Source organism: Theileria orientalis, chromosome 3 (assembly GCF_000740895.1).
Source record: "Theileria orientalis strain Shintoku DNA, chromosome 3, complete genome".
Taxonomy (NCBI): domain Eukaryota; phylum Apicomplexa; class Aconoidasida; order Piroplasmida; family Theileriidae; genus Theileria; species Theileria orientalis.
In genome coordinates, this window is record NC_025262.1 from 1,749,264 (window position 1) to 1,770,556 (window position 21,293).

The 21,293-nt window shown below is 40.7% G+C and overlaps 6 protein-coding genes across 6 annotated transcripts; 3 read left to right on the forward strand and 3 right to left on the reverse strand.

Annotated features, from left to right (window-relative positions):
* Nucleotides 1-236: 236 nt before the first annotated feature.
* TOT_030000778 (uncharacterized protein) lies at nucleotides 237-2,717 on the reverse strand (the record flags this gene model as incomplete). Its single annotated transcript, XM_009693522.1, has 1 exon — nucleotides 237-2,717. The coding sequence occupies one exon, from the start codon at nucleotides 2,715-2,717 to the stop codon at nucleotides 237-239; it is 2,481 nt and encodes an 826-aa protein (XP_009691817.1).
* A 257-nt stretch (nucleotides 2,718-2,974) lies between these two features.
* TOT_030000779 (uncharacterized protein) lies at nucleotides 2,975-5,554 on the reverse strand (the record flags this gene model as incomplete). Its single annotated transcript, XM_009693523.1, has 1 exon — nucleotides 2,975-5,554. The coding sequence occupies one exon, from the start codon at nucleotides 5,552-5,554 to the stop codon at nucleotides 2,975-2,977; it is 2,580 nt and encodes an 859-aa protein (XP_009691818.1).
* Nucleotides 5,555-5,957: 403 nt separating this feature from the next.
* On the forward strand, nucleotides 5,958-7,280 carry TOT_030000780 (conserved hypothetical protein; the record flags this gene model as incomplete). Its single annotated transcript, XM_009693524.1, has 1 exon — nucleotides 5,958-7,280. The coding sequence occupies one exon, from the start codon at nucleotides 5,958-5,960 to the stop codon at nucleotides 7,278-7,280; it is 1,323 nt and encodes a 440-aa protein (XP_009691819.1).
* Nucleotides 7,281-7,353: 73 nt separating this feature from the next.
* Nucleotides 7,354-10,468, forward strand: TOT_030000781 (conserved hypothetical protein; the record flags this gene model as incomplete). The annotated part of the gene is made up of 6 exons (XM_009693525.1): nucleotides 7,354-8,362; nucleotides 8,465-9,342; nucleotides 9,540-9,640; nucleotides 9,776-9,881; nucleotides 9,991-10,131; nucleotides 10,280-10,468. 6 exons carry the CDS (start codon nucleotides 7,354-7,356, stop codon nucleotides 10,466-10,468), a joined length of 2,424 nt encoding a protein of 807 aa, XP_009691820.1.
* A 1,420-nt stretch (nucleotides 10,469-11,888) lies between these two features.
* On the reverse strand, nucleotides 11,889-14,906 carry TOT_030000783 (conserved hypothetical protein; the record flags this gene model as incomplete). The annotated part of the gene is made up of 3 exons (XM_009693526.1): nucleotides 11,889-13,607; nucleotides 13,659-14,512; nucleotides 14,750-14,906. The coding sequence occupies 3 exons, from the start codon at nucleotides 14,904-14,906 to the stop codon at nucleotides 11,889-11,891; spliced, it is 2,730 nt and encodes a 909-aa protein (XP_009691821.1).
* A 266-nt stretch (nucleotides 14,907-15,172) lies between these two features.
* Nucleotides 15,173-21,073, forward strand: TOT_030000784 (fumarate hydratase class I; the record flags this gene model as incomplete). Its single annotated transcript, XM_009693527.1, has 11 exons — nucleotides 15,173-15,663; nucleotides 15,695-15,826; nucleotides 15,926-16,091; nucleotides 16,305-16,538; nucleotides 16,708-16,813; nucleotides 17,230-17,289; nucleotides 17,334-17,402; nucleotides 17,560-18,108; nucleotides 19,091-19,389; nucleotides 19,829-20,710; nucleotides 20,909-21,073. 11 exons carry the CDS (start codon nucleotides 15,173-15,175, stop codon nucleotides 21,071-21,073), a joined length of 3,153 nt encoding a protein of 1,050 aa, XP_009691822.1.
* Nucleotides 21,074-21,293: the final 220 nt, after the last annotated feature.

Genomic DNA, 21,293 nt, shown 5'->3' on the forward strand with positions numbered 1-21,293 from the left:
CTGAGATAAATGGTAAAAACTAAATGAGGGCAATAAAATAACAAAGTAAACTTATAACTTTATTACAAAATAGTGTAATAAATTAAAAAATATAATACATAGGTAAAATTGACACAAATATAAAAAATAATGGTGAAATTTGACCCCGATAACATCAGCAACAACACACATAGTGACTGTATGGAACAAACATGAAAAATATATTAAGTATCATATTTTAGTTGTTGAGATGTTGTCTAGTAGCTTGTTAGGTTTTGTATGATGTCGTAGAGTATCTGGTCAGTTATGGTTCCGTCTCCAGTGTAGGTGGGATGTGTCTGAATGAATCTTCTGAGTTTGGTGGCGTTGGTGGGCGTGTTTCCGAGGGTCAGTTGTTCAAAGTGTTTGAAGTACTTGACGAGTTGGTCGCGGAACTCCCGAGAAACGTCGCCACTGACAAACTCATTCTCCAGGTTCTCAACCACAATCCTGAACAATCCGACCTGTCCAAAGAGAATGTCATGTAAACTGAACTTCTTTATGCTGAGTTTGTTGCTGGTGATGTCCTCCCTGAAATAGAAGAGGTCCCTGTGACAAGACTCAATCTTAGAAGATATCTCAGTGTTAATGTCGACCAGTGAAATGGGCATGTACAGATTCAACCGTTTAAGCAACAAAACCTTCACGAGATAAGCTACGACACAAATAAACATAGAGTTCTCCTCGTCAGTCAACTGAATATCCATAGGCCTAAACTCAACACGCCATGGAAGCGTCCGGCACGGCTTGATGCCTATGGTCTCACTTGGACCGGCAGTCCTCGACGCGTTACTTCGACTTGCGTCAGCCGTGGACAATTTTGTGTCTTCGTTATTGTTGTTGCGATTGGTTTTATGTGTGGTAGGAGCTCGATGCGAGGGTGGGCTATATTTATTCGAGTCGCCACCGTCAACGGGTGGAGGCGGGATAGGATGGTTTAACCTAACTGAGTTCCAATTCGTGTAGTGGAAAATTATATAATGCGCGTCTGAATCCTGGCAGTTCACCGCGTTAAAGTCCTCCTTGGGCACTGTCAAGGGTTCATACACAAAGTTGTGGGATACATATCTCGCCAGAATAGGGTCCACTCCCATTTTAGTCATGTGCACGAAGCTGTCAAAGTCGCAGTCGACCTTGATGTCGTTGAGATACTTGTAGTTATCGACGCAGAACTTCGAGTTAGAGATAAACAGTGAACTTGTGCAGCATCTTCCCTTGGAAAAGTGATTCATGCCCGGCTTTGATTGATCAGTGCTGGTGTCGGCGGCTGTTGCTTCAGACTCAGCTTCCGCAGATTCATAGAATTTCCAAAATCGCCTCCTGTATACCATGTTCGGCACTTCGTTCCATAATGACGTCATCATGGCCCATCTGTTATCATAGTTTGATAGAATTCCGTTGTATCCGACTGTAGCGGAAGATAAGGATATAAATATTGGCGCTAGAACCAAAAGTTGGTCGTGGAGGTACCTGGCCTCCTCCAAGTTGCAACATGAAAAGGTGACTTGCAGGCTGCATAGAGCGCCTACACTTTCCACTCCAATCGTGTTTTCCTTGGCTTCATTGTTATTTTTTACACTCATCACGTTAATTGCTTTGATAATACTACTTTCGTTGCTAACGTTCAGGTCGTAAACAGAGTTATCGGTTTTGGGATCGTAGAGGTATACTCGTCCCATTATATACTTTAACAACTCAGTATCGGCATCTTCGTCGACTTCCGTTAAAGTAGCAGGCTTACCTGACTCCGTATAGGTATCTAAAAGATGTTGGCACAGTCTATGATTGTGTGTAGCCAGCAACGGGAACAATCGATAGTTGTTATACGTGTCGATTATTCTTGAACTCACTGGAACGCCTCTATAATCATCAACCAAAGTTTCATTCACTGAAGTATCTATATCTTTTTCCAAGGACTCTTCGAACCCTTCGTCGTACCTCGAAATATACGTTGTTATTCTCCTGTGCTTTAACCTGTACAGTATCAACATGTCGTACATTCTATTTGTCGGCGTTATGCAGATGTCGAAGTACGGGACGTAGTGAGGTTCCAGATTATCAATAAAAACCTTCTGGAACTCTGAATCTCCGTAATATATGTAATCGTCGCATCCAAATCTGCTAAAGTTAGTTAGGGTAGTGACTTTAGAGTGATTGTGACCTAACATAAGTAAAATCATTTCAAGACGTTTACGACGATTATGAACTGATTTACGCACATTATTAGCGTAGCTAGAAAAAAGAGAATAGGGGTAGTCTGGAATGGATTCCACCATATAAGAGGAAGATTCAGGCTGAAAATTCGATTTGTCAAACATAATATCATCTAAATAATTGTTTATGTCAATAACAGCCTTAGTCTTAACGGGGTTGTTGTTGTTATGGCTGGTGTTTGAGACACCCTTGCCCGAACTTTGGTCCGAGCTGGAGCCATGTGACTTAAACTTTAGATGATGTTTATTTTCAATAAATTTTGATATATGAGGGTATATTGGAAGGAGTCGAGCTTTAGAGTTCGAATGGTCGAGGTTAACAACGAGGTATTCAATTTCGTCACCAAACAAATAAACTGGGTCACATCTGTTCAGATTCTGGTAGTAAATGTTGACAAACTCGAGAGTAGCGAGTTGTCGTAACATACCAGAAATCTTACAAATAGTATCATAGTCAATAGTAGGACCTGTTCGATGGTGAGCCATCCTTTAGTGTGAGAGTAACTATGCTATATTTCACACATAATCCATAGAATCTCAACAAAAAATGAATATTATAAAAAAATATATATAATACATATGAAATAAAAGTTAAAAATATAAACAAAAACTGGTTTAAAGCAATATAATCAGGCAAATTAAAAAACACAAGAGTCAAACAAATAAAATAAAGAAAAGAAGCACACTAAATAACAAACATGAAAAATATATTAAGTATCATATTTTAGTTGTTGAGATGTTGTCTAGTAGCTTGTTAGGTTTTGTATGATGTCGTAGAGTATCTGGTCAGTTATGGTTCCGTCTCCAGTGTAGGTGGGATGTGTCTGAATGAATCTTCTGAGTTTGGTGGCGTTGGTGGGCGTGTTTCCGAGGGTCAGTTGTTCAAAGTGTTTGAAGTACTTGACGAGTTGGTCGCGGAACTCCCGAGAAACGTCGCCACTGACAAACTCATTCTCCAGGTTCTCAACCACAATCCTGAACAATCCGACCTGTCCAAAGAGAATGTCATGTAAACTGAACTTCTTTATGCTGAGTTTGTTGCTGGTGATGTCCTCCCTGAAATAGAAGAGGTCCCTGTGACAAGACTCAATCTTAGAAGATATCTCAGTGTTAATGTCGACCAGTGAAATGGGCATGTACAGATTCAACCGTTTAAGCAACAAAACCTTCACGAGATAAGCTACGACACAAATAAACATAGAGTTCTCCTCGTCAGTCAACTGAATATCCATAGGCCTAAACTCAACACGCCATGGAATCTTCTCGGGCTTGGAATCACTTGAGTGAGCACGTGATTCCAAAATTTTGGGATGATTCAGGCGAACAGAAGCCCAGTTTGTCGCGTGGAAAATCTGATAGTGCATATCAGTCTCATCGCAATTTACACGCCCAAAGTCCTCTTCATACACAACAAGTGGCTGATAAACCATCTTATGAGAAATGTGTCTAGCTAAAATGGGATCTATGCCAAATTTAATCAAGTGTATGAAACAGTCTAAATCCGAAGCTACCGGTATGTCGTTGAGGTATTTGTAGTTGTCTAAACAAAATTGACTTGTTGATAGATACAGGGAAGAGGTGCTGTATCTGCTTTTCCTTATAATTTCACGGTCCTCATTTAAGTCGTCCATTGCCTGAACCAAAACTGACCACCGATGGTCAGAATCAGCCAATAAGCCCCGGTATCCCACTGTTGCAGAGGATAATGATAGTAATATTGGTGTTAAAACTACACATTGGTCGTAGAGATACCTAGCTTCATCCAAATTGTAACATGAAAAAGTAAGTTGGAGGCAGCACATTCCCATTCCGAACCCAGTACTGTCCATAAAAATCAAGTTTTCATCATAGTTGCTTAACGTTTCAAAATCATCCTTAAGTTTATTGTGGCGACTTTTAACATCAAACGAAGTATTAGTGTCACTGTTATCGTCGTTAATAGTTGTCGTTTCACTATTTACAGCGTTAATAGTGGTAGAATCACTAGTTACGGCAGTGTTACCGTAGTTAGTAGTGGCATTAATGGAGTTGGTGATATCTAGAGATGTGTCACTGGAGTCATTGATGGTTAGACTATGAGGAGTGTGTAGTCCAGAAGTTAAAATGTCAGGGTAATGATTAGAATTACTTTTACTATACAGGGGAGTTGTGGAAAAATCAGTAACTTCATCAGAGGAATTGTCCATGCAAGTACTGTTGCTGGCACCATCTCCGCTAAAGCTACCTACAAGGTTTATAAAGGCTTTTGTTAAATCACTATTCAGTCCCTTACTGTCAGCATTTGTCATCGGATCGTTTGAATACACACTCTGAACAACATGATTGAACAGCTCTTCATTTACATTGTTGGGGTTAGCGGATACATTAGAATATGTTAACAATTTTTTGCCCAAGTTCTGCTGTTTTTCGGACAAAAGTGAAAACATACTAAGGTTGTTCACCTTTTCTATAAACTTATCCATCTTGTTAGAGGCGTCAAAACTCGAGGCTGATCCAATAAACGCAGTATTTTCTTCATCATGATCCTTAAAGTCTTCGTACTTAGTCAACACGTCGTTACTCTTAACCTTAACAAATTTCTTTACGTATATCCTGGTTCCTCTCCTTCGTATTCCAATATTCTCAGTAATCTTCAGAAACCTACTGAAGGGACTGACACAAATGTCAGGGAATAGGTTACTCAATAAACCCTTCATATTACCAGTTAAGATTTTCCTAAACTCCTCATCTCCTACGTATACGCAATCCTCACAACCAAGCCTTAAAAAGTTAGTTAGGGTAGTGACTTTAGAGTGATTGTAGCCTAACATAAGTAAAATAAGTTCAAGACGTTTACGACGATTATGAACTGATTTACGCACATTATTAACATAGCTAGAAAAAAGAGAATATGGTTCGTCAGGGATACACTCAACCATGTATGAAGCATATTCCGGTGTGACAACGGTTTTCTCCAACCCTATGTCTTCAATATTAAAACTAAGCTCGTTGCGATTACAACCAGTGTGCTTAAGAGTGGATTCTTCATTTGAATTTAAAAAATGGAATACCGATTTAAGATTATTCGGATTCAAATGATGTTTATTTTCAATAAATTTTGATATATGAGGGTATATTGGAAGGAGTCGAGCTTTAGAGTTCGAATGGTCGAGGTTAACAACGAGGTATTCAATTTCGTCACCAAACAAATAAACTGGGTCACATCTGTTCAGATTCTGGTAGTAAATGTTGACAAACTCGAGAGTAGCGAGTTGTCGTAACATACCAGAAATCTTACAAATAGTATCATAGTCAAAAGTGGAACCAGTCCTAAGATAAACCATGTTATTTTAGGAAATGTGACATTTTTAATGAATTAAATATGGGATTGAACCAAATTAGAAAAAACATGTGGAATCCTTAAAAATTCTGGGATTCAATTAAAAATTTTGTATTTTAAAATTAAAAATATTTAATTAAAATCTAAAGTAAAGAAAAAAAATCCCTGAAGTGTTTGTACAGGAATGTAACACATTGGCCTAACATAAACAAAAATTAAAATAACTAGACCAAATTCTGAGAAATAAATAGTAATATACAGTTAAAAATATATTAAAATGTATTTAAATAATATAAAATTTGACTAGATAAATTAAAATTTGCAAGAATCACCATACAGTACCCCAATTGAAATTATGTAAACGTAGAATTAATATCTTTTGTAAAATAGTATATGTATATAATGTTATGGTAAAAATTAGTTTTGGACTATCCAAAAGTACCCAAAATGAAAAGGAAACCACAAAAGTTAGTAATAAATTGTCAAATGTGTTCTCTAAAGCAGATGTAGTTGCGGAAAAGCCAGTAAAAAAGCAATTTATTACTGAATTATCGACCAATGATATTAATCTGAATGATGAAGACGATGATGAACTCAGAAAATATGTAATACCTTGTAAAAACAGCCTTAAGGATTTGAAAACGGAAGTAAAGGAAGAAGTAAAACAGAAAGTGAGTGAATTAAAATATGGACTAAACGTATTATTTGAGGAAGATAGTGAATTGAAATTAAAATCAAAGGTAGAAGAAGAAGCTGGTTCCTATAACACACATGATATAGATAAGCCAGTTGCAACATCGGAGAATAAAGATGAGGAAATCGCAAAATTAATAATAGAGGAAACAAATCGCAAAAGACTACACGAAGAGTTGTTCGGTACAAATGATTTGGTAGTAAAATCGCAAAAAATAACCCCAATATTGCTGAGGTCCAGGTTGAACACAGCCAGTAACACTGAAACGCCCGGTAGCACCAGTAACCAAGAAGATGATAGCCAAGAGAAGGAAGGTGGAAGTGGCAGTGGTGCTTATGGTGGTGATGGAGGAGGAGGAAGTGCTAGGGGTAAGGATGAAGGGCGCACGAATTCAGAAGAAAAAGATAGAGCCGAGGAAGAAGTTAACATAAAGAAGCTGCTAGAAGTGAAGATGGACCAGTACGAGAATGTGCCCGTGGAAAAATTTGGATTGGCAATGCTATTGGGGATGGGCTTTGACCCAAAAAAAAATAAAAATGAACCTAAAGTGTATAAAAGAAGAGTCTTCGATAAGGCAGGACTGGGAGCAGACACAGTGATGAAAAGTAACATGGAAAGTATAATGGATACGAAACTAATGGCAAAACTGAAAAGAAATCACATATATAACATAGGGGAAGGAACAGCAACGACAGTAAACTGGACGTTACCAGGAATATGGGTGAAAGTGACAGACAAGAACCACGAAGATTATAAGAAGAAGGGACTGGTCAAATCAGTAAAAAATAACATGGTAAAAGTGATAATAGAAGGAAAAGAAAAGGATATCAATTTTAAGTACCTGGAAACAGTAGTATCGAAAGAAGGAAAGTTGCACAAAGTAGTGAGAAGAATACCCATGAGAAGTAAGAAGGAATACATAGAAATAGGAACATTGGTAAAATTAATAGAAAAAAAAGAAGATGCCGCAAAAATAATATATGAAAAGGAAGAATTGACAGTATCACTAGATTCAATATCACAAGTGTCAGATTAGGCCCAATGTGTAGTCGATCATGATTAATATAGTAAAATAAAAATACAAAAATAGATAAATAGTAGATATGTTAATGAGTAGAAGTAAAATGGTAAGTAAATATATACCAAAAATAGTAAAAAGAAGTATATCCACAAAAGTAAAAGTGGAATACAGAAGTATCGCAGAGTCAGTAAACGAAGAAGTAAACAAAATAGTGTCACTTTGGGGAATGAGAAACATAAAGATAAAGTCGTCGAAATACATAAAAGATGATTTGATGCTTAAGTTAGCCTCAAAGCAACTAGGTCAACCGGAGGTGGACCACCTGCTGAGTTTAAGCCCAGAAAACAAAAACGGAAAGTGGCCTAACCCAATGACTTCTACAAAAATAATATACGAAGAGAGCATAAACAAAGATATAAACTACACAGATAACGACATATGGCTAGGATATAGCAAATATATATCGTACTTTAACATAGCACTAGGATACAAAAGCAGAAACGTGGAGAATTTGATAAAAGAATACGAAGAAGGGGGATGTAAATTAATTAGAAAGGTAAATGGAGCTGAATCGCAAGAAATAGGAGAAAACGGAATTAATTTGGAGAAGCTGAGAGAAGAGGTGCTGAGGAACGAAAAAACGGACAATTACACAATATTCGTGTTCCCGTACCGAAGAAAAACCTCGAAAGCAATAGTGGAGACTTTGAGTAAGAGGAAGGAGCTGCTGAGCGGAAGAGATTTCAAAAGTTTGGTCTACACCTCAGGCTCAACAGGAAGCAGCAGGATGCTGAGGTTCATGAGCACGCTGATGAACGAAGCAATAAGAAGCGGGGAGCCGGAAACGCCAATACACAGCGTCGAGTCGTACGCGTGGCCGTGGATGAACAAAAGCGATAAAGAGAAAGAGTTGAACCACAGCCTACCGCTGCTGCTGGACGCACTGAGCTCGAGCACAGTGATCAAGTACACGGTGGACAACGAGTCGAAAATATACGACTACATAATGAGTGGGTTGAAGGCGCTGGACGCGAAGATACAGGAGGCGACAACGACGAGCATTGAGGATGGAGGCGCTGTCGGCAGTACGAGCAGTAGTACACATGCCACTGTCGCTAATAATATAGATGCCAGTAATGATGGTGGCACTGACACAAGTAGTAGTGACACTGCCAGTACTAGTAGTACAATTGCCACAGGCGATAGCACAATCAGAACCAATGCTAGCACGGCTACGGAGGAACTGGCCAACTACGATAACGTGGTCTTGGAGAAGGTGCTCTCACTGCTAATAATCAAGAGGAACCTGGACCAGCTGAGAAACGACCAGATAAGGACATTCTCAGACTTCGTGTGCGATAGAATGCACAGAATAAAGCCAAAAATCCTGGCAAATCTAGCATACTCGTTGGGGCATTCGAAGAACCTGGACGAGTTCTGGATGTTCATGATATCGAAGCAAATACAGCTCTTGATAAACACGAACACAAGTGTTAGTGAAAATGATATGGAAAGTGGTGAAGAGGACTGGAGTTTCGATGTGGACGACGTGGCAGCGATACTGGACGCGTACTCGACGTCAGGACTGGAGGACTACAACTTCTACACCTCAGTGTGCACTTACATCAAGGACAAGTTTCACAGCTATCCACTACACCATAAAAGCATAATAATAAGGTCACTGGCAGCAGTGAGGCACAGAGACGTGGATTTGATAAGAGATTTCATAGAGTCGCTGAAGGAATACACGAAGGAGCTGATAAGTAAAATAACGTCAAGTGGCAGTTACGGTAATAGCAGTAACAATGGAAGTCATAATACTACTAGTAGCAGTAACAATGGAAGTCGCAGCGGAAAAAACATTAGTATTAGTAGCAGAAATAACAAAGTGAAGACGCACCTAATAAAGCCAATAGATAGTTACATGGTGGCAACAGGAATAGTGAGTGTGTGCGACCTGGACTACAGAGTCGACGAAATAGATTCGCTCTGGAAGGTGCTCACGTACAAAGTGAAGGATTCCTCGTTTGACATATGCGCAATCAGTTGGCTCCCAATCGCAACAATAATATACCCAGTAAGTGAACAATAGCACTCAAGTAGTATACGTGACGAATACGTTGAAAACATGACAACATTTATTAAAAATATTTATAGTAACAATAAGTATTAAGTTAACAATAACGATATTGATATTTATATTGATAAAAATATGGATAGCAATAGCACGAATAGCAAAAATAAAAGTAAAAGTAATATTGATAATTTTAATAGAGTCTGGTTTCATTAACGGAGTTCCTCCCAGTATGGGCGAAACACGTGAACTACACAATCAATAAGTTGAGATCAAGAGCATTTATGATGACAATACAGAGGTGAGTGGGTGAAAAAATTGGAAAATAAGGAAAATAAGTAATAGTAGTGGTAAAAGTAGTAGTACGAATAACAGTATTAGTAACACCGCGAACTAGAAAAATGGAGTCGGTAATAGTAACAATAAAAATACGTAGGAGGCAGTTGCTGTTGAGACACGCATTCAATTTGGGGATTCTGCCAAACGAATACATGAGCACAAAGTGTAAAAAGTACATAGATGAAATATGCGATAAAAATTACGTAAGTAATAAGTAGAGAATAGGAGACGGATAAAAAAAAAAGTAAATAGAAACTAAAAGTAAATTAAAAAATAAGAACCAGTTAAAATAAAATAAAAATAAATGAGTAGATTAAATGTAAAGAGGATTATATGCCGGAAAGCTCTACCTTCCACCTGGAAGTATGCGCGTGCCTGAGAGCACTGGGAGTTACACATCAAAGAGAAATAAACATACTGCCCTTCGTAATGGATATAGTCATCTCAGCAGAGGTAAGAAGTAAAAGACAAAGAAAAGCAATATAAAAAATAAAATAGCTAGGTAAATGAAAAAAGGAAAATGTGTCAACGACAAATGTTGGGTGAAATCATACTAGTAACAGTAAAAATAAATAAATAAAAACAAAAAATCAATATTTAGAAGGTAGCGGGAATCAAGTCGAAAAACGCAAGCGAAGCGGAGCGTGAAACAGATAGTGCCCGTTGCGGAAACATACCAGTGGAAGGCGACAAAGAGACCTTTCCACTGAGGTATAACAGAAACTCGCCGAACCACAGAAAACATAAAGAGGAAGTGTATACACTGGTGCCAGAAGAAAGGAGCCAGTAGAACAAATAAAATAATTAATGTTATTAGAAAACACGTTCATTGTAAGTAGCAGCAAGTGGATGTTGCGTGTACAAAATAGAGGAAATAGAGCCACAGAAAAAAGTAAATCGTAAGTAAGCAGTGTAAAACAAAAGGAGTGTAAAAAGTATATGTTTCTATCGAGAGGAAGATGTAACTGGAAACTAAAGTGAGTAAGCAGAAGAATTGACGAGGAGAAGAAGAGGAAAGTAGAGGAGTAATAAAGGTTTAATTGCAAGAAAAGATCACGGAGAAACTTGGAAGATGGACGACATACTGGAGTACAGGCGCAAACACAGAGAAGCATACCTGAAGAGAGTGGCCTCAGCAGCAGCAAGCAAGGCGTCGGAGACGAGGGAGGAGGCCGATCAAGAGCAAATCAACTCGCTCCTCGCCTCAGGAGTGGCCAGCAGCACGGCAAGCAGCCTTTCGGGAGGCCAGGAGGGCGTGCCCAGAGGCACACTCTCAGACTCGCAGTCGAGCTCGAACGAAAGGTCAGGGCCCCTGACGACGGCGGACCTGATGTCGGCGGCGACGCCGGACGAACTGTCGGACCTGGACGACGGATACGGCCTCAGCTCGAGCTGCAAGAGGCCGACGGCGCCCTACGACTACGAGCAGGAGCTCTCCGACAAGACGAAGAGGGACAGGTGCAGGCCCGCGAGGACCGACGAGGACTACGAGTCCTCGCTGCGCCTCGCGAGGAAGCTGCAGAAGGAGTTCGACTCCATGGAGGAGGTGAGGAAGCCCGACGTCTCCTACAAGGAGTGCCTGCTCGCCTCCGACGCCGGCGACCCGCTCCACGAGAACCCGGACGTGGATCTGCAGAAGGCGATAGCGAAGAGCCTGATAGACATGTAGGCCCGTGGCCGACTTTAAAGAGGATCGACGATCGAGCGACCGCTAATTTTAAAGTAGTTGTGTGTGAGTGTGCACAAACACAGCGCACAGTAGTTGAATGTGTTTACAACTTAGGCGCACGCCGCTAGTTAATAACGCCATCATAGTTGGCGTCTGCAATGTGTCAGTTTTTATATTTATGTTGCCATTGACGTTTATGTGTTTATTTATGTGTTTCTTGTACTAATATTTGTATTTATGGGTGCCTGTGTACAGTAGAACATTAGCAGTTATCGATATCAATTAATGATTAACAGTGCAGAATTAACGAACATTAGCAGTTAAAGGTAATAACGATTAACTATTAAGAATTGACGATTAGCGATAACAGTTAATGATTAACGATTAACTAACAATAAATTAACAACCACGATAACAATAATAGTAACATTAGCAATTAACGATTAAGAATTAAAAATTGAGTGTACAGTGTGCATAATTTAGAATAGGTGTAAGTGTAAATATGCAAAACGTTACCGCAAATTAGCGTTACACGATAGAGTTACACGAAAGGGGGAATTATTATCCCCGGGGACGAAAAGAGACCCTGCAACCTGATGTACTTGTCGACGTCGGCGAAGGTGACGCAGTGCTCGGAGGGCGAGTCCCGGTGGTCCCAGTCGAAGCGCAGAAGACCCAGCAGCCTCATGACGATGAAGTTCACCTCGTACTTGCGGAACATGAGCGAGCGCACCGACTGACTCATGGCGTTGTAGAAAAAGAAAAGGACCAGGTCGACCACGAGCACGAGCGTCGACGACTTCGAGTCGAGGTTGAAGCAGCAGAGAACCCTGAAGAAGAAGGAGTAGAAGAAGTGCGACCACTGCGAGTAGAGAAGCGAGTCGTGGATCTTGAACGTCTGCACCATGTCGAGGCTGCAGAGAAGGTGGTTGAGGGTGACGGGCGCGATGGAGAACTTGAGGAGCAGGTACACTGCCTTCAGGCTCAGCACCTTGGCCCTGAGGGCCCGCCGGTTGAGCGAAGGGCCGGCACTTGCTCCTACGCCACTGTTTTCAGAGATCTTGACGGTGCTGGCATTACTATTTGTGTTAATGTTTGTATTCGTGTTGATAGTATCTATGTTTGTACTGGTGTTAATGTTTATGCCAGTGTTACTGTTGGTATTAGTGCTGCTAGTGTTAGTACCAGTGTTACTGTTGGTATTAGTGCTGCTAGTGTTAGTACCAGTGTTACTGTTGGTATTAGTGCCACCATTAAAACCAGTGTCATTGTTAATGCTGGCGGTTTTAGTGAAAACGACATTGACGACAAAGGAGATGGTGACGTAGGCCGGGTGCAGCAGAAACACAAACAGCAGCCACGTCAAGTCGTAGTCCCTGAGCACGCTCTTGAAGCAGTGCAGGCACACCATCGTCGAGTACAGGTTAAGCAGGTCGCGCGCGAAGGAGAACAGGGAGTCGTAGACCCTGCAGCAGTACATGAAGAGCACGAAGAGCACGAAGGAGAAGCCGAAGCACATCTCCAGCGCGAACTTCTCCGCGAACGAGGCGCCCCTGCTAAAGCTGCTCACGATTTCGCGGGGCGACCTGAGTTCGAACGAGTGGTACAGAAACACCAGCGCCACGCGCGGAGCCACCGAGAACAGAAAGGCGCCCGCGAGCACCAGGCGGTTAAGGTTCGGCTCCGTGAAGTCGCCAACGGTTGCGAAGAGCGCGTGCTCGAACCTCCTGAACTTGGAGAAGAGGAAGCGGCGGCAGTGCCTGAGGATGACCGAGACCGGGAACGACTTGATGGGCAGCACCTTGCTCCGCCTCAGAATCTTCAGCACGTACATCCTGTAGTGGTGCTTCGCGTGCTCCGACGCGCCTTCCAGGCACTCCACACTCTCCGTGGAGGCCCGCCTGGCCATCCCCTCGCGCATGGTGCCCTCACTGACGTAGCTGCTCCCCCTTCGGAACAGGCCGGCCCTGCTGGTGGGACCGTCGCCCAAATTGGCTTCTGCCCTCCCGCCGGCCTCCCCGGCGAACCTCGCGTGGAGGGGCGTGTTGAACAGCTTCGACGACAGGTGAATCGGATCGGACTTCGTGTGCGGTCGCGGCTGAGTGAAACTGAGCTTCGTCAGCAGCTTCGGCAGGAAGGCCGACTTGAGCGCCCTCGTCCTCCTCCTCCGCATCGAGCTCTTCCTCGAGTACCTCCTCAGCATCTGGGCCTCCGAATCCTCCTCCGACTCGTCCAGAAGGTTGAAGGTCACGCCGTTGCCCTTCCTGTCGCGCCCCTCCCTCTCCCTCTCCGCCCTCCTGTCTCTGTTGACGCTGAGCAGGTCCGTGTTCAGGAAGGCCGTCTGCACCCCCTTCGCGGTGTCCCTCTCCGCCAGCTGACTCATGTTCAGCCTGTACGGCCTCAGGAAGAGGAAGATAAAGTTTTTGTACAGCAGCAGCGAGAAGACGTTGTACTTCACGAGGATGTACAGCCTGTAACACAGGAACGGAATGTCCACCAGGAAGAAGCCGATGATGAACGTGAACTTGGCCATGGTGTACATATCCAGGGAGCCCGCGCCCTCGTCCACGCTCTTCAGGCTCGTCGTGTCGTTAAGGGCTTCCGAGTTCTTCTTGTACTCGAGGCCGCTCGTTCTGCTGAACATCTTCACGAACTTGATGAACAGTCGAACCGCCTCGTTGAAAATGTTCGTCTTGAACTTGTCCTCCACCTTGTAGTCCCCGTCAACTGTCGGTATCACCAGACCCAGCAGAAATATCGTCGTGAGCACGAAGATGATAAAAACAACAAACAACTTCGCCTTTATAATCAAATTCTTCCCCTCCTTCACCTCAACCTTGTAGTATTCTAAAAATTTTGTAAACACTTGCAGTCTGCTGTAGCTAGCTATTTGACTAAACACAACTACATAACTACACATTTTAGTAAGAAGTCGCCAGAAACTTTTACATAACATATGTGATAAGTAAAAGTTACTCAGCAGGTGCGAAAACATGAGAATCAGGTCCCATAAGTCAATTGTGGTTGACAGGCCCAGGTCGGAATGCAACAACTCATCCACGCTCACGATGCTGTTGTCCTGAAACAGTGAGCACTTTGAGGCGTTGTTGAACAGCAGGAACACGATAGGCGTGACGTAGAGTCCAAAAAACGACAACAGCATGTCTAAAAATCATTATTCAACCCATGAAATACCGTTGGGATCGCCCGTGAGGCCGTCTATCGGCACATGTTTCCTGAAGTTGTCCAAAAAGGTCAGGAAGATCATTTTAATGACAATCGTGATAGAATACATACACCATAATATCGAACATCTCACGGATGACACGAGCGAGCGGACGAGAAGTCCAAAGAAGATGTACAGGCCTAAATAATTACACATTTAAATAAAATCCACTTTACCTAAAGGTACATCGATAATAAGTGTATATAGTACAACATTCACTCTTTTCAAGTAGTATATGGAATAGTAAAGAATGAACTGCTGAAAGCAAAACAACAGCAGGATTCCGGAAACGGATAGGAAGTTAGATTTGGAACTTCGAAACTCAAGTCCCATAGCGAAAAAACCGGAAACCAACTTCAAACAAAAATTAAATCTGCGATATATTGTACATTACTAAAAAGCATATTTGCGTAACTCGGCAAGATAAGTGCGATAAATGTGTATAAAATCATACACAGTGATAACGTGAAAAAACAAATTTAAAATTTTACATTTAAAAGTTAAAAACAGGGGAAAATATATATTGAATAGCCGTTGGCTGACACTTTACACAGGGGACACCACACCACGGAAACGTCGTCAAGTTAACAGTGAATATTATGCCAATTCAGTTTTTAAACAAGAGGTATTTAAATTTTGGCATTCAAGCCTGCTACAAGGTGTTGAAAAGCAAAAGAATGGCACAAAATCCATGCCTCGGCTGCAAGTGTAACAGCACGGTATCAGGAGCAAGTTGCGCGAAGGAGGTGAAACCAGCAGCGGCGTCGTTCCACAACAACTATGTAGAAGTGTTCGCAAAGAAGGAAGGGAAAAGTGAAGTAAAATATACACGTTTGGACGATTTAAGCAGGTTACTGAAGACAGAGGAATCCGGGCTTAAAAGATCGGACGGAAGGGCAGTAAAGTTCTTGCACGTGCCTCCGGAAGTGCTGACAGGCCTGACGTCAGTGGCCTTCACGGAAATAATGCACTTTCTACGCACGGAGCACCTGAGCCAGCTGCGGAAAGTGTTCGACGACCCGGAGTCGAGCGACAACGATAGATTCGTGTCAATGCAGTTGCTTAAAAACGCGTGTATCTCAGCAGGAAAGTAAGTATGGAATTAAACAAGGATTCAATAGAGTGTTGCCAGGGTGCCAGGACACGGGAACGGCAATAGTGATAGGAAAGCGAGGAAACGAGATATTCAGCGAAAACGACGCAAAGGCGATATCGAAGGGAGTGTACGACTCGTACCTGACGAGGAACTTTAGGTACGAATTGTGAAAAATAGAAGACCATTTAGTTAGTAGCCGCTTATGTAGTAGATGTTACGTTGGTACTGGGTTATTCCAGGGTTTATAGTTTAACAGGTACAGCCAAATGGCGCCCCTGTCGATGTTTGAGGAGGTTAACACTAAGTGTAACTTGCCAGCACAAGTGGAGATATATTCGCAAGAGGGAACGGACTATGAGCTTTTATTCATAGCAAAGGGAGGAGGCTCGGCAAATAAGACGTTTCTATACCAGCAAACAAAGGTAAGACCACGGGAATGAAGTGGATGTGCCTGCTACAGTATTAGTGTTGTGTGATATTGTTAGGTGGCAGTATAGTACTGATGCTATCAGTAGTTATGGTTGTTATAATAGTAGTACTATCAATGGCAGTAGCAACCGTAGTATTAGCATTCGTGATATTGTTCGCTAATTGGCACAACTGCAATTATTGACATTGTAAGTGACAATTTGTAGTCGGTGCTGAATGAGAGCAGTCTAATAAGTTTCCTGATGGATCAAATAAAGACGATAGGAACGTCGGCATGTCCACCGTACCACCTGGCAGTGGTGGTGGGAGGCCTCTCAGCAGAGATGACGCTTAAAACAGTGAAGCTGGCGAGCTGCAAGTACCTGGACGGCCTGCCAACTGAAGGAAACGAGTACGGAAACGCATTTAGAGACTTGGAGTATGAGCAACTAATACTGGAGGTAAGATCGTTGTACAAATAGGACAGCTGGCGCTGTTAATACCAGTAGTAGTGGTACTAGTAGTAGTAGTAGTAGTATCCTTGGGAGTGGTAGTACTACTAATACTGAATTGTTGCCCTACTGTATTAAGTAGAAGCAACAGAAGTAGCAATTTGATAAAAATACATAGAAAACCAAAACTATTGGAATTGGAGCACAGTTCGGAGGAAAGTATTTCTGCCATGACGTGAGAGTGATAAGGCTGCCAAGGCACGGAGCATCATGTCCAATAGGTAGTAAATTTAAACAGTTTAATTGTATAGTTATTTATATAGTTAATATATACATTGGATTATAACTAAGAATGGTTATTGTAGCAATAAAATTATAATTAACTAATTATTAGTAGTAGTAATATTATAACTAGTAGTATTATTAGTAGTAGTATAAGTAGTAGTGGTAATAGTAGTAGTAATAAAACAGGTGTTGGTACGAGTAGTAGTAGTAATATTATAACTAGTAGTATTATTAGTAGTAGTATAAGTAGTAGTGGTAATAGTAGTAATAAAACAGGTGTTGGTACGAGTAGTAGTAGTAGTATTATAACTAGTAGTATTATTGGTAACAGTATAGCCATTACAAATAATATTTATTACTAGTGTTAGTAGTAGTGATAGTACTACTAACTATAAGGTGCTAAATGATCTTGTAGGAATTGGAGTATCATGTTCGGCAGATAGGCAAGTATTGGCAAAGATAAATCCAACAGGAGGTAAGTAAAAGTAGAAGAAACTTAATGAAATAATGATAATGTAGTATATTTGGAGGAGTTGGAACATGACCCAGCACAGTTTTTGCCAACAATTAAATCAGAAAGTTCAGCAGGTAGAAAATAGATACTAGTAACACAGTAAATAGTAACAAAAAGCAATATTAATGGTAATAACAAATACAGTAGTAACAGTAACAACAACAATATTAACAATGATAATAGTAACAACAACAATAACAACAATAACAGTAATAACAAAAATAAATATAGATGAAATAAAGGTGGACTTAACGTTAGGGATGGAAAAGGTGTTGAAGCAGTTGAGAGAGTACCCAGTGAAAACAAGAGTGTTGTTGAGTGGAACACTAATAGTAGCAAGAGATATCGCACACGCAATAATAGTGGAAAAAATGGAAAAGACAAATGAAATACCATCATACTTTAAAGAGTACCCAATCTACTACGCAGGACCAGCAAAGAGACCAGAAGGATATGTGAGTGGGTCATTCGGACCAACAACAGCAGGAAGAATGGACACATACGCACAAAAGTTGATGGAAAAAGGAGCATCACTGATCACGCTGGCGAAAGGAAATAGATCAAGAGGATTCGTACAAGCATGTAAAAAACACGGAGGAATATACCTGGGCTCAGTGGGAGGACCAGCAGCACTGATAGCAGAAGACTGCATCAAGTCAGTGGAAGTAGTGGATCTGGAACACCTGGGAATGGAAGCAGTGCACAAAATAGAAGTTAAAGAATTCCCAGCATTCGTAGTAGTAGACGCAAAAGGAAACGATTTCTACGGACAGTGGTCAAGTTAGAAAGATGATTATGAGAAGAGGGAAAGAGTAAGTGAGTAAGATTAAACATGAAGCGATTATAAGAGTAAAAGTAATGATAGTGCCTGATGATAGTAAATAATGATAGTAACTGATGTTGTATTAATGATAGTAACTGATGATAGTAAATAATGATAGTGCCTGATGATAGTAAATAATGATAGTAACTGATGTTGTATTAATGATAGTAACTGATGATAGTAAATAATGATAGTGCCTGATGATAGTAAATAATGATAGTAACTGATGTTGTATTAATGAGTATTAATATTTGTTAGTAGTAATAAGTGATACGTGATAGTAGTAGTAGTAATAAGTATATGGTAATAAGTTATAAGTGATAGTAGTAGTAATAATAGTAGTATTATTGAGGGTAGTAGTGGGAGTAGTAGTAATAAGTATATGGTAATAGAATTAATGGTAGTAATAAAATAGGAAATATAGGTGTATAAATTGATAATAAAAATAAAAATAATAATATGTAAAGTAGATGTGTAATAAAATAATAATAAAATAGTAAAATAAAAAAGTAAAATGAGAAGAGAGGTCCCCATCATAAAAAAGGAATCACAAAAGAAGTAATGGAAATAAAATATAAAATAAAAATATGAAATTTATACTAGAATTAATAAGGTCAAGTCATGAAGAACTGGAACACCTGGAGAAGGTAATAAGTAAGCTGCTAAACGATAGAAAAAAGGCATCAGGACCAAAACTAGTGACAATAGAGTTGGCAATAAGTTCACTAGTACAAGAAGCACAAAATCTAGCAAAACAAAATATAGAATTGTATAAAGATACAGATGGAATAAGAAAAAAAGAAATAAGATATATAGCAGGTAAGTAAAAAGAAAAAATAAAAAATAAAAAAAGGAAGATTCTAAAATAAAAAAGGAAATAAATTAAATAAAAATAAGTAAAATGAATATAAAAATGAAAAAATTGATAAAAATGTGTAGGACAATCGGAAAATGGAACAGAAACAGATGAAAATGAAGCACAAGTGTGGAATAATTACTACTCGACAATAAAGAGTGTGAAGGATTACTATAAAAGCAATCAGCACTTGAATAAAACAGCAGAAAATCGCAACGTACAGGAGACAGTAAAGAGAATACTGGGAGAGATAAACCTGGACTCAATATTTACGCCGGACGAAAACTACGGAAGGTGCCTGGATATGCAGCCGTTCTACAGGACGTACATTAACCTGCAGCCGCTGAGAAACTACAGAATGAGTTTACACAGACAGAAAGAGGTAAGAAACAAAAGATGTTAGTTAGATATTTAGGTAGGTAGATATTTAATTAGGTAGGTAGTAATATTGGTATTATTGGCAGTAACAGTAACAGTAGTAGTAACAGTAATATAAGTAGTGACTATTATTGGTAACAGTATAGCCATTACAAATAATATTTATTACTAGTGTTAGTAGTAGTGGTAGTAGCAGTAGTAGTACTGATTGTAGTATTAGTGACAATTAGTAGTGGTAGTAATACTAGTGTTAGTAGTAGTAGCAGTAGTAGTACTGATTGTAGTATTAGTGACAATTAGTAGTAGCAGTGGTATTAGTAGTATAAGTAGTAGTAGTATAAGTAGTAGTAGTATAAGTATTATTAGTAGTAGTATAAGTAGTAGTGGTAATAGTAGTAGTGATTCGCCGATAAAAATAAACAAATGACAATAATAATTTGTAGATACTGAGGCTGAAGAACAAGGGGCTCTCAGAAGAGTTGATGGAATCGCACGTGACGGAGTTCACGGAAATGGACTACGTAGCATACCTGAAGTCGTTTGAACAGTTTCACACAATACCAAGGTACTGCAAGTACAAAGTAAAGGAGTACGAAGAGTACCTGGAAAAGCTGCTTGAGTATCTGCAGTCGTATTTTAAGCGGCAAAACCCACTGGCAAATCACGAGTTGCTGACAGTGCAGATGGAGGAGACGTTTGAAAGTAACTGGAACAAAGGAGCAATACAAAGCTGGAAGGAGCCGACGGAGCAGATGGAACTGTACCTGAAGCCAGTGGACAAACTGTTCAGCTCAGAGGGACTGTTAAACTCATATAAGTCAGGAAAGAGATACAAGAGCATATCGGAGGAATTTAGTAAAAAGTCGTCGGACGAATTGGACCTGCTCTCGTTCGAAAGTAGAAACCACGACAAAATGCTGGCGTCGAGAGAGTTCATGATACAGTCGTATAGGGAGGTGCTTAACGCGACGCTGGACAGCAGCGTGGAGTACGTGCAGAAGAGAGAGTCGAGGACTGAGAAGGAGACGTCGCAGGTGCTCGCGCAGGAAATCCTGGACGCACTCGAGGAGGAACACAGCGAGTCGGAAAAGTCGGACCTCGAGGAACAGCCAGTATACAACCCACTTAACCTGCCGCTCGGCTGGGACGGAAAGCCGATCCCCTTCTGGCTGTACAAGTTGCACGGACTCGGCCAGGAGTTCAAGTGCGAAATATGCGGAAACTACTCATACTGGGGAAGGAAGGCCTTCGAAAACCACTTCCAGGAGTGGCGCCACGCCTTCGGAATGCGCTGCCTGAAGATACCGAACACGCCGCACTTCAAAGTAAGACTGAACAGACATTATTTATCACTAGCTATAACAGTATAGGAGCATAGTAGCAGGGCATCACTTGACCAGTAGATAGTAGTTATGGATTGGATAATGGTTACTGATAGAATTAGCCGATGGGACAGCAGTTACCACCAGATAGATAAGCATTTGTTGGTAGTTACAGATTAATTGTGCCATAACATTGCGTAGGAAATCACAAAAATCGAGGACGCATTTGCCCTATACGATAAACTGAGGAACAATATGGACAAGCAGACGTTTAAAATAGCACACGAGGCCGAGTGTGAAGACTCTGAAGGGAATTTGATGAACCTGAGAGCATACGAGGACCTGAAGAGACAGGGACTGCTATAACATTTAAGATGCCAGTAAATGAGATAAATTTGATAAACATAAGTAAATTAGCACGCCCATGCTAATCAGATATTTAAGTAGACTATAACATTCTCCATAGGCTAATATTTAAGTAGACAATATCACACGTGCGAAAGTGACTGATATTATATAGGAACACACTGTAAATATATAAATACTTGAACAAACGAATGAACGGATGAATAAATGAGTGAGTAAA